Source organism: Cololabis saira, chromosome 5, assembly GCF_033807715.1.
Source record: "Cololabis saira isolate AMF1-May2022 chromosome 5, fColSai1.1, whole genome shotgun sequence".
In the NCBI taxonomy this organism is placed as follows: Eukaryota; Metazoa; Chordata; class Actinopteri; order Beloniformes; family Belonidae; genus Cololabis; species Cololabis saira.
The window spans coordinates 23,872,098-23,885,883 of NC_084591.1; the positions used below are offsets into that span (position 1 = coordinate 23,872,098).

A 13,786-nucleotide genomic window follows, 5' to 3' on the forward strand; every position below is an offset into this window, starting at 1 on the left:
AGAGGAAGAAGTGTTTAAACACCAATGGCAGCTTTGGTTGTAGTTAAACCACAAGGTATAAGGAAGCAACACACCCATGAGGGATACTGACACATACAGGGTGCAGTTACAGTGGAGAGAAGTCATTTATTTACTGCTGACCTACATACAAAACACTCATATGGACTTGTACACTCCCAAACAGCCCCTAAAAGCTAATCGGCTTTGACCATTTATTATTAAAAGAAAGAGACAACAGTTGAATTATACAATGATTTTTGTGAATGTAAAGCAATGCACACGTTTTTCTTGTTTTTGTCAGTGTTGCATCTAACTGTTATATGTGTGTGAAGCAGTTTTGGATTCTGTTTCAGTATTACTGGCACAATATGAAGAAATGCTTGTATGAGAGAAAATTCATAGATTCATGCATCTCATATCCATGAAATTTCCTGGAGAACTTGAACTGACTCTTTATGAGGAAGATAAAAGAGAGATATGTGAACACGCTGCTGTTGAAAGCAGGATGTAATCTGAATCACTAATTTACGCCACCAAAATCGAGCCAAACACTCCGCAGACTCATCAAGAAACCGTTCTTAAACTCAAACATCTGTATTTAATTACCAACCCACTTCAAAGCCTGGAAGTTAATAGCCTTCTAGCAGCTAGAGGAGATCTGCATGGAAATGCTGGATGCGTCTTTCTCACTCCAACAACAGTGTTGTCATGAAAGTTTTTCCCAAATGTATCACGATCTAATGACTTCTACAGTCCTGAACGGAGCTCAGCGAGGGGGGTTGCTGCAGCAACTTTCTCAAAAGCTTACCAATAAGTTGAGTCAAGATCCAGCTGCTTCTCTCTCTCTCTCTATCTCTCTCTCTGCTTCATCACTGTGTCTCACAGTCATTTTTGATAGCATCAGTAACTTTCTGCGGTTTACTTAAATCTTCCTCTGGGCTCGATGGAAAAAAACAAAAAAGAAAGAAAAAGAGCTGAGCGAGCAGTGATTCACTGCTGCGCTCTCAAGACTGAAACCTGTCTTACAAACAAAACTGAGCAACTGGCTCAAACCTGTTGCTGAACATTTGTAAATGTTTTCAGACATTGACCAGGTTGATTCAAGAGTACAGAACAACATGTATGTTGATTTGAGTTTCAGACGTGACCCACCGATTCAGTGATGTACATCTGCACCCCGTCAGCATACTGCAGGGCGTAGTTGTCGGGACCTGGGAGATTCCAGCTACACACACACACACACACACACACACACACACACACAAACAGACACACACACACACACACACACACACACACACACACACACACACACACACACACACAGAGTAAAACTGTCACACCAACACATCTGACCAATAATGATGAGAAACAGTGAGCAGAAAGAGGAAGCTTACCCATCACACACCTCCTTGATAACGGCTGACAGGGGCTTTTTCTGCACAGAAACACAGCATGACAATGTAGTCAGAAAACACAAATGCGCTATGAAAACACACACCTGCTGCATGCATGCGGGTCATAACAACAACACTCAACTATTCAAACGGTTTTCCCGCTAAACACATGCTTCAGTAATGACATGCCATTATGGGATCACGACGCCGCAGCTATTTGTGCTGGCTGCAGACCTTGCTCGCTGGGAAGAGGAGAGAGGAAACCCTTGAGCTCTCAAACACTTTCTGAACAATGTTACCCTCCATGCCAAAAGCCCATATTGTACGTAAATAAAAGCCAGACTACTTCCATGTCTGACTCTCAGCTATCCTGCCATTAGCGGTCAGCCCTGTGGTTATACAGTCAAAATGTGTTCAGGTTCTGTGGTAAACCCACTGGATGGTCTGTTATTAGTGGCAGCTAAGAGGGTCAACCAGTCCGACGTGTTGGGTAGAAATGTTTGGTCCAGGGAAAGGATTTTTTTTGGTTCTAAGAGGATTGGCTGTGATCTTGACAATATAACCCATATATACGTTTTGAGAGGAGAAAGGGCATTTTAATCCAAAGCAGTAATCTTAATTGTTAAAATGTGGTGATTTCCTGACTATGTTCACCATCTCTGGTCTTAGCTGAACCTACGGGATTTTTGAATCAACTGTACCATCTTTTTCTATTCCAGGTGACGCCAACTGTTTCAGGTTTTATTGTTCGTGTTCAACACCCTGGACAACATAAATAAAACACTTAAAAAGGTATTTCAAGGTATTGACTTGTCCTAACTTGTTCATAGATGTCTGTCGTAAAGTCTGGGGCCCTCGTTTAAAACATAAAGGACATGCACTTTCAACTTTCCTTTTATGAAGCTTACCCAAACTGCTGTAGCTTGTGACCAAAATCTTTATGTTCCATTTTATATTTAGTTGAATCTTTTCTGATCCTTGCATTACAAAGACGGAGTATAAGGAGGGGTGATGGGAAGTTTGACCCTTATATATCTTGTCTTCTGTTTCATGTCTACGCATACTTTCTTTTTTTGAAATAACCGTCATTAAATTGATCTTAAAAAAACTGTGATCAACAATAAAATACCAAGCTTTAAAAATGCTGCCAATGTACTACATGTGAACAAAACTCATCAAACTGGGAGTTTCCCCCAGAAAATTGCATGTAGTTGCTTTAGTGTTCAACATGTCCTTTACAACCCCAAATCAGAGGTTTGAACAACATGAAAAATGCAAACTAAACAGAAAATTTAAACTGAAATGTTGTGCATTTACTTAAGCATATAATGTAATATATAGCCTTTATTGGATTTCACAATTAAAATACTTTTTTTTTTTTTTTTTTTTAAAGACGCTGGGACACTTTATAATATTGCCATTACCTCTCACAAGACTTAATACAATTAATCCCTTGGTAACCTTAATGCCAAAAAGACTTAAGTTATTATTTGCACCTTCTTCCTACGAACCCGTCCTCTAGTGTTTGGGGTTGTAGTTCACATTTTTCTTTTCAAATTCTCCACACATCTTTATTGGGGACAAGTCTGGACCGTGGGCAGACAAGTCCAGTACCTGAACCTTACTTCCTCAGCCATGTCTTTGTGATGACTGCAAAAATGTGGCTTTGCATTAACAAAAAACCCAAATATTTTGATTTGGAAATATTTGTTTCAATTCAATTTTCCGCATTAATGCTTCAATCACAGAAGAGTAAATTACTTTTGCCAAGGGTAATGATACAATCACGTACCATCGTCCACCCTGGCTTTTGGATTTAAATACAAAAAACGGATTGATCTGACCACAATACATATTTCCTTTTTGTGATGGTCCATTCCAAAGCCCAAAGATGTGCTTGCCACAGATAACATACAGCTTCTTTTTTCCAGTTTTTATTAGTTTTAAGTGGCATTTGTGAATGTTTCTCCATAATGTTGGGCTGGACAAAGGTTTCCCAAAGTAATTCCCATGTGGTAACATCAGTTACTGAGGAATGACCTGATGCAGCCGTGTCTGAAGGATTGGAGATCGCAGGTGTTCAGCTCCCCTAAAGTTGTTGCAGATTCCTTGAAAACTTTAAGTTGCCATGCACTGCAGAAGGAGGAAAAATGCACATAGCTTCTGATCGTTCTTTAAGGCATTTTGTTTTCTTTTGAAAAAGTAGAGTTCCTATGCTCCACCTTTCATGGATACAACTTTTGTACCATAACCTGCAGACCTATACGTTTAAAATAACAACTTTCTTTATTTTACCTCTCTAACAAATTCAAATATATGAGAAGAAATATATGTTGTGTTCATACATTCTGCAAAGAAATTGAATGCAAAATAAATATATATATAGATTTGTGCTTTTATAAATTATTTTTTCTGAAATTTTTCAAATGGGAAAGTTGTATATATTCCAGCGTTGCGCAGTGGTGCAGTATGTGACGAACACCCATGCTATCTGCTATTCTGCTTATGTTCATATGTGCCTCGTATGAGGAAGTAAAACTTCCTCAAAGTTTCTGGGAAACGTGAGGAAAACTTCCCCACAATCACATTTAGTCAAAGATAAAACAAAACTGTCAAATGAATACGAATCCCATACATGATAATACACCAAATGAAGACAATGGGCCTAAAGTGTAAGGAAAAATAAATAAAACTCAGTTCATCAGTCCATATTTTATTTTGCAGATGGATCACCATCTCCAGTTCAACCGCCATGCGTTGGAGGTCTTTCACTGTTGTTTGTGTCTACAATGTCGAACAGCAGTGCAGGGTAGCCGGGCTCCATTGTTCTACTGCGGGACTTCAACGTTAACATGGCCAATGACAGTGATACCTGGAGGGGTGTGATTGGGAGGAACGGCCTCCTCGATCTGAACCAGAGCGCTGCTCTGTTATCGGATATTGGATGCCTCCTGGATCCTCCCTAGGGAGGTGTTCCAGGCATGTCCCACCAGGAGGAGACCCCGGGGAAGACCCAGGACACGCTGGAGAGACTATGTCTCTCAACTGGCCTGTGAACATCTCAGAGTCCCCCCGGAAGAGCTGGAGGAAGTGGGGGGGGGGTGAGGGAAGTCTGGGCATCTCTGCTGAGGCTGCTGCCCCCACGACCCCGTAACGGATGGATGGATGGATGGATGGATGGATGGATCAACATCAATAAGTAGTTCACATGTGATGGGTCAGTTTAAAAGGTATTATGTGCAACTTCTAAGAGCTAGCAAGATTTGAAAGTGGCGCCTCCTCTAAGCCCCGCCCCCTCCTCCCCCTCCCGTCAGCGCTCCGTCCAAAGCCACGCCCCCACAAACTTTGGGGAACGCGCATTTGCCTAATTACAAAAGTAAAAACTCCTTTTTCACTTTACTGGTAGAAAGATGTAATACATACAACTAAAGAAAATGACCCGTTTACACTTCTATATTAGTCACTCCAAGACCAGACTGGGTGGTATTTTCTTGCAGAGCGCACTAGTCACTGGTATACTGCAACTTTGATCACTTACTTTTGGTCTCTTAAAGCACTTTACTTTGGATCTGAATATTGTGGTAAATTGTCTCAACATTTAAAATAAACCAATGTGGATTTTCTTGTCGTACAACAGACACAAAGAGCCGTCTGATCACAGAAACTTTGAGTGAAGCGGAGAGTCATTACTTCAACCCATTATAATACAAATGTAATCACTTCCAGATTTCTGAAATGAAACACAAAGCTTGAAGTGAATAGAGTGACTTCTTGGTGTGATGCCGACTAAAACTGTACCATGGAATTTTTGAATTTTTATGTATTTATTTTTACCCCCCCCCCAAAAAAGAAAGAAAGGAGAGCTAATGCATGATGAAATAAAGTAATGTAGGCTTCACTCTGAGATCCAGAGCTGTGATCACAAAGTTGCTGGTATGCAAACATATGTTCAGAAGATGCACAGCATACACATGACAGAGATAAGCTGTCTTCCTGAACTGAGGCCAAGTGCATGCAGCTATGCAAGCATCAACAAACAGCATGGCGTTGAACACACTCTTGTTTGTAATAATATATCAGATGAGCTTCAATGCATGTTGGGTTTTTTTGTTTTCTTTTTTTTTTTCTTTAAACTGTGCATTTCAAAGCTGTTTGAAACAGCAAACACGTTTTATGTAACAGTTGTTGCAAAGTATGCAGGAACAGAAGAGCCTGGTTGGACTGTGTTTGCTTATGTCTCACATGATTCTGATCCTCTGGGTCACAGTTTGATTCAAAATTAATTCTTATTTTCAGCATGAACGAGAGAGTAGTGGCTTTCAGTCTACTTAGGTCCACTCCTTTAAAAACAAAGGGTGAAAGGTAAACACTGATTATTTGTTTGGTTTGTGTTATGGCACGTGATTTCAAAATGCCGTCAGTGGCGAGATGTTGAGTGTAAAAATGAACAGTTTTGCTGCAGAAATCATAGAAACATAATTCCTTCTTGGAAGGCTGAGTGAGTTGTTTGTTTTTCCTTCTTTCCCTTTTAAATGAAAGTAAACATCTTGATTTCATTGTGCGGGCGATCTTTCCTACATTGAATGGAATTAACATACCATTTAGAAAAAATAATCTTGAGGTTTAAAAACCCAAGAATAATTGTAAAGCAGATTTCCCTCTTTTTGGGGATCTTTTTGGCTGTTTTGTTCCAAATGTCCGAGTGCAATCACTGCGCTTGGACTATGGAAGCCTCAGACTACCATCATGTTGTGTTTAAAAGTCAACAGGTAGCATTTCAAGTACTGGTACTGTATATAAAATGATTACGCCTAATCTAGTAGCTCTCTTTTTTCTCCCCACAATATTGCCAGTTAATATACATCCACAGAGAAACAAGTTCTTATAAGCCGGAGCAGCTTTGTCCAACCAAAAAATACAGGTTAAAAAAAATAAATAAATAAAATAATTTGGATGCTAATCTGAATCTTTGCCAATAAGATTTGTAGTTCTTGGGTGGATTTCTTTATGCATTTATTTATTTTAATCCCCAGACCCCAAAGCCAATTGGTCTTGACGTATCAAACACGTATCAAACATGGTAATTAATTCTCACAAACACAAGTAAAAACCCAACTGTGTAAGAAATTCTGACTAGCATCTAATATTCTCTGCACCTTCTTCCTCCAAGTGTCACTTCCAGTTAGTAAATACCTTCCTAAGTATTACAGCTGAGTGAAACGTATCTAACACCTCCACCACCTAGCGACACCAGCGTTTATCCACTTCACGCAACTACATGAAAACAAGTCTCATTATTTTTAGGAAGCAACATTTCAAAAGTTTGTTTTGGTACAAACCAGCTACCTAAAACCTACTTTACTCCAATGTGCGCAGTTAAAACTTCTCGGGTGTTGTCAGCTATACTCCAGGTGTTGCAGCGTTGCGTCTTATCAGCCCCTGGGTTATTGTCAAACCACAGACCTCCCAATGCGACATCCTTGCACTGTCGCCGCCTGTTAAACTCAAGGCAGCTCTTAAAGGTTAGGACTGAGGTCACGCCTGCCATCTTCAACTTTATGAAGAGAAGCATCTGAAGCGTGAGACTCAACAAAGGGAAAAGTCCCACTGCGGTTCACTATCTTTGCATGCAAAAGCTACCTGCAGCAAATACTGAGAAGAAATCCTCAGAGACTCCAGAGTTGACTAGAATACTAGAGTTAAACGTTACCTACCACATCCACTTTTCATGGCCATTTAGAGGCTACAAAAAAGGACTTATGTGACACATTTGAGCATGTATTACCTGGTCCAGTTGTATGAGCTGGGGATAGGCCCCAGGCATCTGGATGGCTATCTTCACTATATCCTTCTGCTGCGGCATGTTGGCCCCTCTTGACTCCACCTTTCTTTTAGCTCTTGAAGGAAGAAAAAAAAATATGACAGAGAAAAACATCAGTCACAAATATATTCCAGTAGTTAATGGCAGCACTGGTTGGCACAGCTCCCTCACAGCAAGCAGGTTCCTGGTTTGAATCCCAGACACTGCAGGAGTCTTCCTGTGTAGAGTCTGTATGTTCTCCTGCGTTTGTGCAGGTTTTCTCGAGGTACTTCCCCCACAGTCCAAAAACATGTATATTAGGTTGACTGATGATTATATATTGCCTGTAGCTGTGAGTGTTTATGGTTGTTTGTCTATAGATGTGGCCCTGTGATGACCTGGTGACCTGGTCAGGGTTAAACGGGTGTAAGAAAAATAAAAATAAAATAACACTGCTGCACTCTTCAACAGGTAATGGGAAAAAAATCACAGAAAAAAGTAAATGTCGTCATTTTGGAGTCAAGCTACAAATCTGAAGATTTGTTAAACCTCTCCTAAAATACAAAAATCCTAACAGATTCAATAGTTTCTTCAGGAGGAACTTATTCATTCTATGCAGATAATTTAGCGAGAGAAACGTGGACTGGCAGGATGTCTCAAATCTATTCAGTGATTAGAAAATGTGATAAAGTGAGAGCTAACCAACTCAAGGTTAACCGACAACCCATTCATCTTGAGAATGTCTTGAGGCTTCGGTCAATCCAATTATCACTTTCCATGTGAAGATGTAAAAGCCTGTGTTCCTCTTTTACTCTGCATTTCTGTTGCACTGAGCAACGCTGAGGATGCAAAACTACTGTCTGTACGGGCAGATTGGATTGTTCTCTCTTTCTTCTTCCACGTACACACATCATGCACGCTTCCTCAGACAGCATTCCCAGAAGATACAGAAGAAGCTGTTGTGCTTGGACCCACCCCCACCCCTCCATCCGTGCCTCCCTCCTTTTCAGCACATGGAAACAATACAATTGGATCTACACTCCTCTCTCTTCATTCTACATTTATTAGCTCACAACGACAGAGGCTGAGCTTGGTGCCTGCTTGTGGTCGGTGTGATTAATAACCACCACTCTCAGCATGATCTCCTGCATGATTCTCACTTCCAGTTACAAGAGGACCAGTTACAGTTCAGATCACTGAAAAGCAGCACTCCTGCTTCTGTCAAAACAGGCCCTTGAATGTGCTACCTGCCCATCTGACTCACACTGAAGGTTAACGTTTCCTCCTTAAAGAGTTACGTTATGATTCTGCTATACAAAAATCAGAGACACCGATCAACAAAAATCACACAAACTTCTGTTTTGTTTGAACCTCATTCACATGGATTAAATGTAAAGGCAGATGTTGAAATCAGCCTGGTATGTTTTGGCTCATGTTGCAGTGTAACTTCCCTCTAACAAATAACAAAAGAGTTACCAGACGTAATCTTAAAGAGATTTGCAGGAGTGGAGGGCTTATGAGTCAGTTAAACCGAGGGGTAAAGGCATGTCCTTGTAATGATGCTGACCAGCTGTGGGCTTTTTAGGCTGTGAACACATTGTGCTTCAAGGAGTTTTTATTAAATAGATTAACTCTGATTTAGAAGCTTCAGCTCACCGGACGTTTTATGTGATTATCCACCCAAAACTCCTCGATGGAAAATAGTGAGAGCATAGTAGAGCATAGTTTCTCTATCAGCTTCTGACTGTGAACAATGGGCTGTTTCATGAACTCTTAATTTTCCCTCTGCACACCACCACAATGGATATATAATTCAGAACTCAGAAAGGTTTCATAAAGGCTTTCCAGCTTTTATGAAAGAGGTTTAAACAGAATATCATATTAGCAGTAATGGAATTAGGTGTGTGTGGTTGTTTGTTACATGTGGCCCTGCGATGAACTGGCAACCTGTGCGGCTGTATCCCTGCATTTAAACTTAAACTTAATTTATTTATATAGCACCAAATCATACAGTATGAATGCAACACATGGTGCTTTACACGCAGAATAAAATAACAATCAGAAAACATAATTTAAAACATCCCATACGACCCCCCTGAGGAAACACTGGAGCTAAAAACTAAAAGATTAAAAGAAAGTAAAAAATGCCTAAAGGTGTAAAATTTTAGAGAAATCTATACAAAACTTAAGATGAATAATAAATAACATAAAATAGAATGAAAGTCATTAAAAATGGATTAAAGGTTTAAAGATAATAAAAGAGCTAAATAAATAAACACAATAACTAGATGAAAAGACTAGGTAAATGAGATCAGACAAAAGCCAACCTAAAAAGGTGTGTCTTGAGCCTCCTTTTAAAAAAAAAAAAAAAAAAAAAAAAAAAAAATATTTCACCCGAGGAGACCTGGTACAAGACCCATGACCATCATTAGGAATAATTGGGTATAGATTATGGATGGATGGATGTTATGGAATTAAACTGCTAATTTATTGTCTCAGAATAATAGTAAAAGGTGAGGTGTTGGGTTACAGAGGGCGGGGTGATTTTTGAAGATGAAGCTTATTCCAGCTGTCCTCAGGTTAGAGATGGCATAAATACTGTTAGGGATGGGAACTTGATTCTGCTAACAGATTCCCTTATCAATTATAGACCAAGTTTTAATGAGGAAACAATACACCTACAGAGATGTTTCTCCTCAACACAAATGCTTCCAAGAGCCCCCACCTTAGATGTGAAGGTGTAGTCATTATAACAATACTGTTCAAGATTTAGTGCTGTTTGCGTCTTGTCTGCTCACATGTTTTCTCTTACGTCTTAACTTCCTTTAGTCTCTCAGTTGCGAGCTTGTTTCTTTATTGGTGTTATCTCATAAAGAAATATGCAGATGATGCAAGACACAAGCAGAGGAGGCATCCAAAGTTACTGTGACTGATTATTGACCGACTGTAAGGACGGGAGATGGCCTGAGTCAAATAAGACTTCCTAAATGTTAAAAAAAATACTCCTTCAAATGAAATTGGAACTGAAATCTTAAAGGGAAAGTTCCGTTTTTTACAACCTGCACCTTATTTCTGGCATTTTTTATGGTCGTATACTCACCCAGAAAAGTTTGGTGTCATTTGGAGTCCTTCGGAAGATATTAGGAGTTTTGTTCGAGCCGCTTCTCCATATAATGGTAGTGAACGGGGCACAGCGAGACACAGACGATGCAGCGTCTAAATAACACATGATTGCCGCGAAACTCGTTCATTTCTTTTATGAATCACTAGATCTGCTTCCAGAACCTGTTGTCTACATCCGGGGCTGTGTGTGTAACGAATAAATCAGTTTGTAAACAAGACCTCTGAACTCATGACGTCATCTCTGTGCGCGCATCCCGGACAGGTACAGCTAGACTTTGCTAACGTATACTCTGGCTCAAAACGGTAAGGACGTCCATCATATTCAAAGTCGTCGTCCACAACCTCAGAATTTGACAAATATTCAGACATGTTTCAAATAACTAACAGTAAACTAACAGTAGTGAACTCCAGCTGTACACAGAGCTGTGTCTGCGATGCGCGCACAGAGATGACGTAATGAGTTCAGAGGTCTTGTTTACAAACTGATTTATTTGTTACACACACAGCCCCGCATGTAGACAACAGGTCCTGGAAGCAGATCTAGTGATTCATAAAAGAAATGAACGAGTTTCGCGGCAATCATGTGTTATTTAGACGCTGCATCGTCTGTGTCCCGCTGTGCCCCATTCACTACCGTTATATGGAGAAGCGGCTCGCACAAAACTCCTAATATCTTCCGAAAGACTCCAAATGACACCAAACTTTTCTGGGTGAGTATACGACCATAAAAAATGACAGAAATAAGGTCCAGGTTGTAAAAAACTGAACTTTCCCTTTAACATGAAATAAAGTCCTTTGGTGCCGTTTTGTGTTTCCAGTTTCAACAAGAGCACTGCCAACAGGACATTAACATATCCCATTGGCAGGTTACTGCTACTAACTGTGAGGGTATCAGTTATTTAGAGAGGACAAGAGACTCCCCAGATATGGCCCTGCACAAACACCTAAGCTAAGCACCAGTTCCACAGAGGGACCCATCATGGACCAACACAAATAAACGTATGAAGACATATGTGTCCAGCACCCAAAGGCACCGATGACAGAAGTGATCCGTTTAGAGGCAGGTGGTTCCAGTTCTTCATTCACTGTGGAACTGGAGCTCAGTTCTCACCTCTGCACACAGACAAGTCCCCAGTCCACCACAAGACCACACAGAGACACTGATTCATGCTTGTGAGTTATCCCATTTCACCCATCTATCCAACTGTTTTTTTTTAATGTAGGAAAAAGCTGCAGAAAACCCACACACGTTCAGTGAGAAAGGCTTTCAATAGATCTAGTTTGTCACTAGTCAGTTTCTAGTTTTAAGCTTGTTTTAAAAAACATTCACTATCACAAACTTCAACAGATTAAGATTATTGCAGGTTTTGTGTATTAAATTACAGTAGAGTTGAGTGTTCTTCATAAACTGAACCATAACGCTGACAGGAAATCTTCTCTCACTTTCAGATTGTGTTATCTGAGAGCAATAGCAGTCTTTTGTTTTGATACATAGGCTGACGATAAGAAACTCACACCAGGCTCATATCACTGTGTTTCTCTAATACTTAGATGAGACATTCAAGTAAACATAAACTGTTTAAAAACTTTCCTAAGAAGGTTTTTGAGGATGCTCTCTTATCCAGCAGTGACTTACATGACAGAGCAAGAAAACTAAATAAATGAATCTGATATTCAAAGGCAGTAATAATACTAGATTAGTGTTCAAATCAGAGAAGCAGATCAGATAGAATAAAGGATTACGCATTAATGTTGGTCAGGACTTCCTGTGTTTTGAGCTTGCTCAGTCTGGGCTAATCACAACCTGTCTGTACATGCTTAAGGCCTTGTGTAATATTTAATGGAGCTCAGCTTGCAATGGCCTCCTCAGACACTGAACACTGAAGTTGGCGCTAAAAGCATCTGCTATTTCCTTGACTGCAAATCAAAACAACCTTGTAAAAAAATGCAGCTAAGGCACCTATTGCGATGCTACTCCATACTTGAAGACGCCACTGGTTGGTTCATAGAGCCGTTGACACAAATACAAACAGGAAACTATCACAGATACAACATAGCAAAGAAATTCAGATTTTTTCTCCTTCAGACAAGTAGCATCACCTGACACAGTGCGGTGTGCTAACTAAACATGTTTCAGCTGCTTAAACTTAGATCTTTCTTTTTTTTAGCTCAATTAAACTGTTGAAACGGATGTTTCTGTTCAAATTCAGCAGAGACACAAACTATGAGAACAAATACAGGTGCCATTTCCTTTTCTCATGTCAGCTCTAAAAAGATGGTGGTGGTTTTTACCTCAGTCCCTCAAAAGCTTTTTAACCACCGAAGTGTGTGTTTCAGTCAGTGTCTGTACCTGTCTGTGCCTGTTCACGATGATGCCTCTTCTCTAAGATGAAGCTCAAACCACACCTTCTGCTACTGTGTCTGCTTTTAAAACAGATTGACATACTTGTAATAGAACCACTGAATGGTTAAAGCCCTGCAGAACTAACTCCATAAATATCATCAATGTTAGTTACGTTACATAAAAATATAACAGTGGAAGGAGCCAGCAGAAAAAGAAATATCATACTGTCAAGTCAGACGTAAATATGAACCTATGAACCGATTGTCAGTGATGTTACAGCAAGAATAAGTGTAATAGTCTTGGGGCTGAGTGTTTGGCAGCTTCTTTTATTGGATAAGATATTACTACTTGGGGGGAAAGAAAAAATCACAAGTTTAAAAATAATGGGGAAAAAACAAACTCACTCTTATGAAATTAAGGAACGAATGACCATATTAAGTACAGTTTTATTACAAGTGTTGCTACAAGCCAGCCAAAAATAAATAGGCTGTTAAAATAAAGGAAGCCAAGACAAGTTACCATAAACAGGCATCTATGTAGTTTACTTGTCAAGCCAGTGGGCTATAAATAGACTCCCACCTTAAAGAGATCATTAAAAATGAGAAAGGAAATCAAAGTAAAAGAGTGCGGCCCGTTCAGCAGCAGCTGTCACTGTTTGTATTCTCCTTTGAGCTGTTTGCTTCATTAGGCTTAAAACCACAAGCACCACCGGACCTTTTGTCAGCAGCAGAGCCGCCTGTATCTCAGATCCCTCCCCGGTGTGTGTGTGTGTGTGTAGGGGGAGGATGTGAGCTGCCACAAATTCCTGAGCTGACAGAGGATCACACACACACACACACACACACACACACACACACACACACACACACACACACACACACACACACACACACACACACACACACACACACACACACACACACACACACACACACACACACACACACACACACACACACTTTTTCCTCCGAGAAGGACAAACCATATGATATATATCAAACTCAAATATAGGTGTCTTCTGTGAATAAATAAATCCTGACTTTGTTATTTTTTTGTAGAAAAAAATAAGAAACATCCAGATTTTACACTAGTATTCTACCTGGTCATTTGAATATCAATACA

The 13,786-nt window shown here is 40.0% G+C and overlaps 1 protein-coding gene across 2 annotated transcripts in view; it reads right to left on the reverse strand.

The window, feature by feature from the left end:
• Window positions 1–13,786, reverse strand: part of elmo3 (engulfment and cell motility 3) — a 72,107-nt gene that overhangs the window by 16,243 nt on the left and 42,078 nt on the right. The window contains exons 2-4 of one of the 2 annotated variants that reach the window (XM_061721308.1): window positions 7,183–7,294; window positions 1,398–1,438; window positions 1,153–1,225 (exon numbers count right to left, since the gene is read on the reverse strand). The exons of the other annotated variant lie outside the window; for it this stretch is intronic. Of the exons in view, the coding sequence (XP_061577292.1) occupies window positions 1,153–1,225; window positions 1,398–1,438; window positions 7,183–7,260 (192 nt within the window). The 5' untranslated portion in view covers window positions 7,261–7,294. The remainder of the gene's footprint in view (window positions 1–1,152; window positions 1,226–1,397; window positions 1,439–7,182; window positions 7,295–13,786) is intronic. 2 annotated transcript variants of the gene reach the window in all.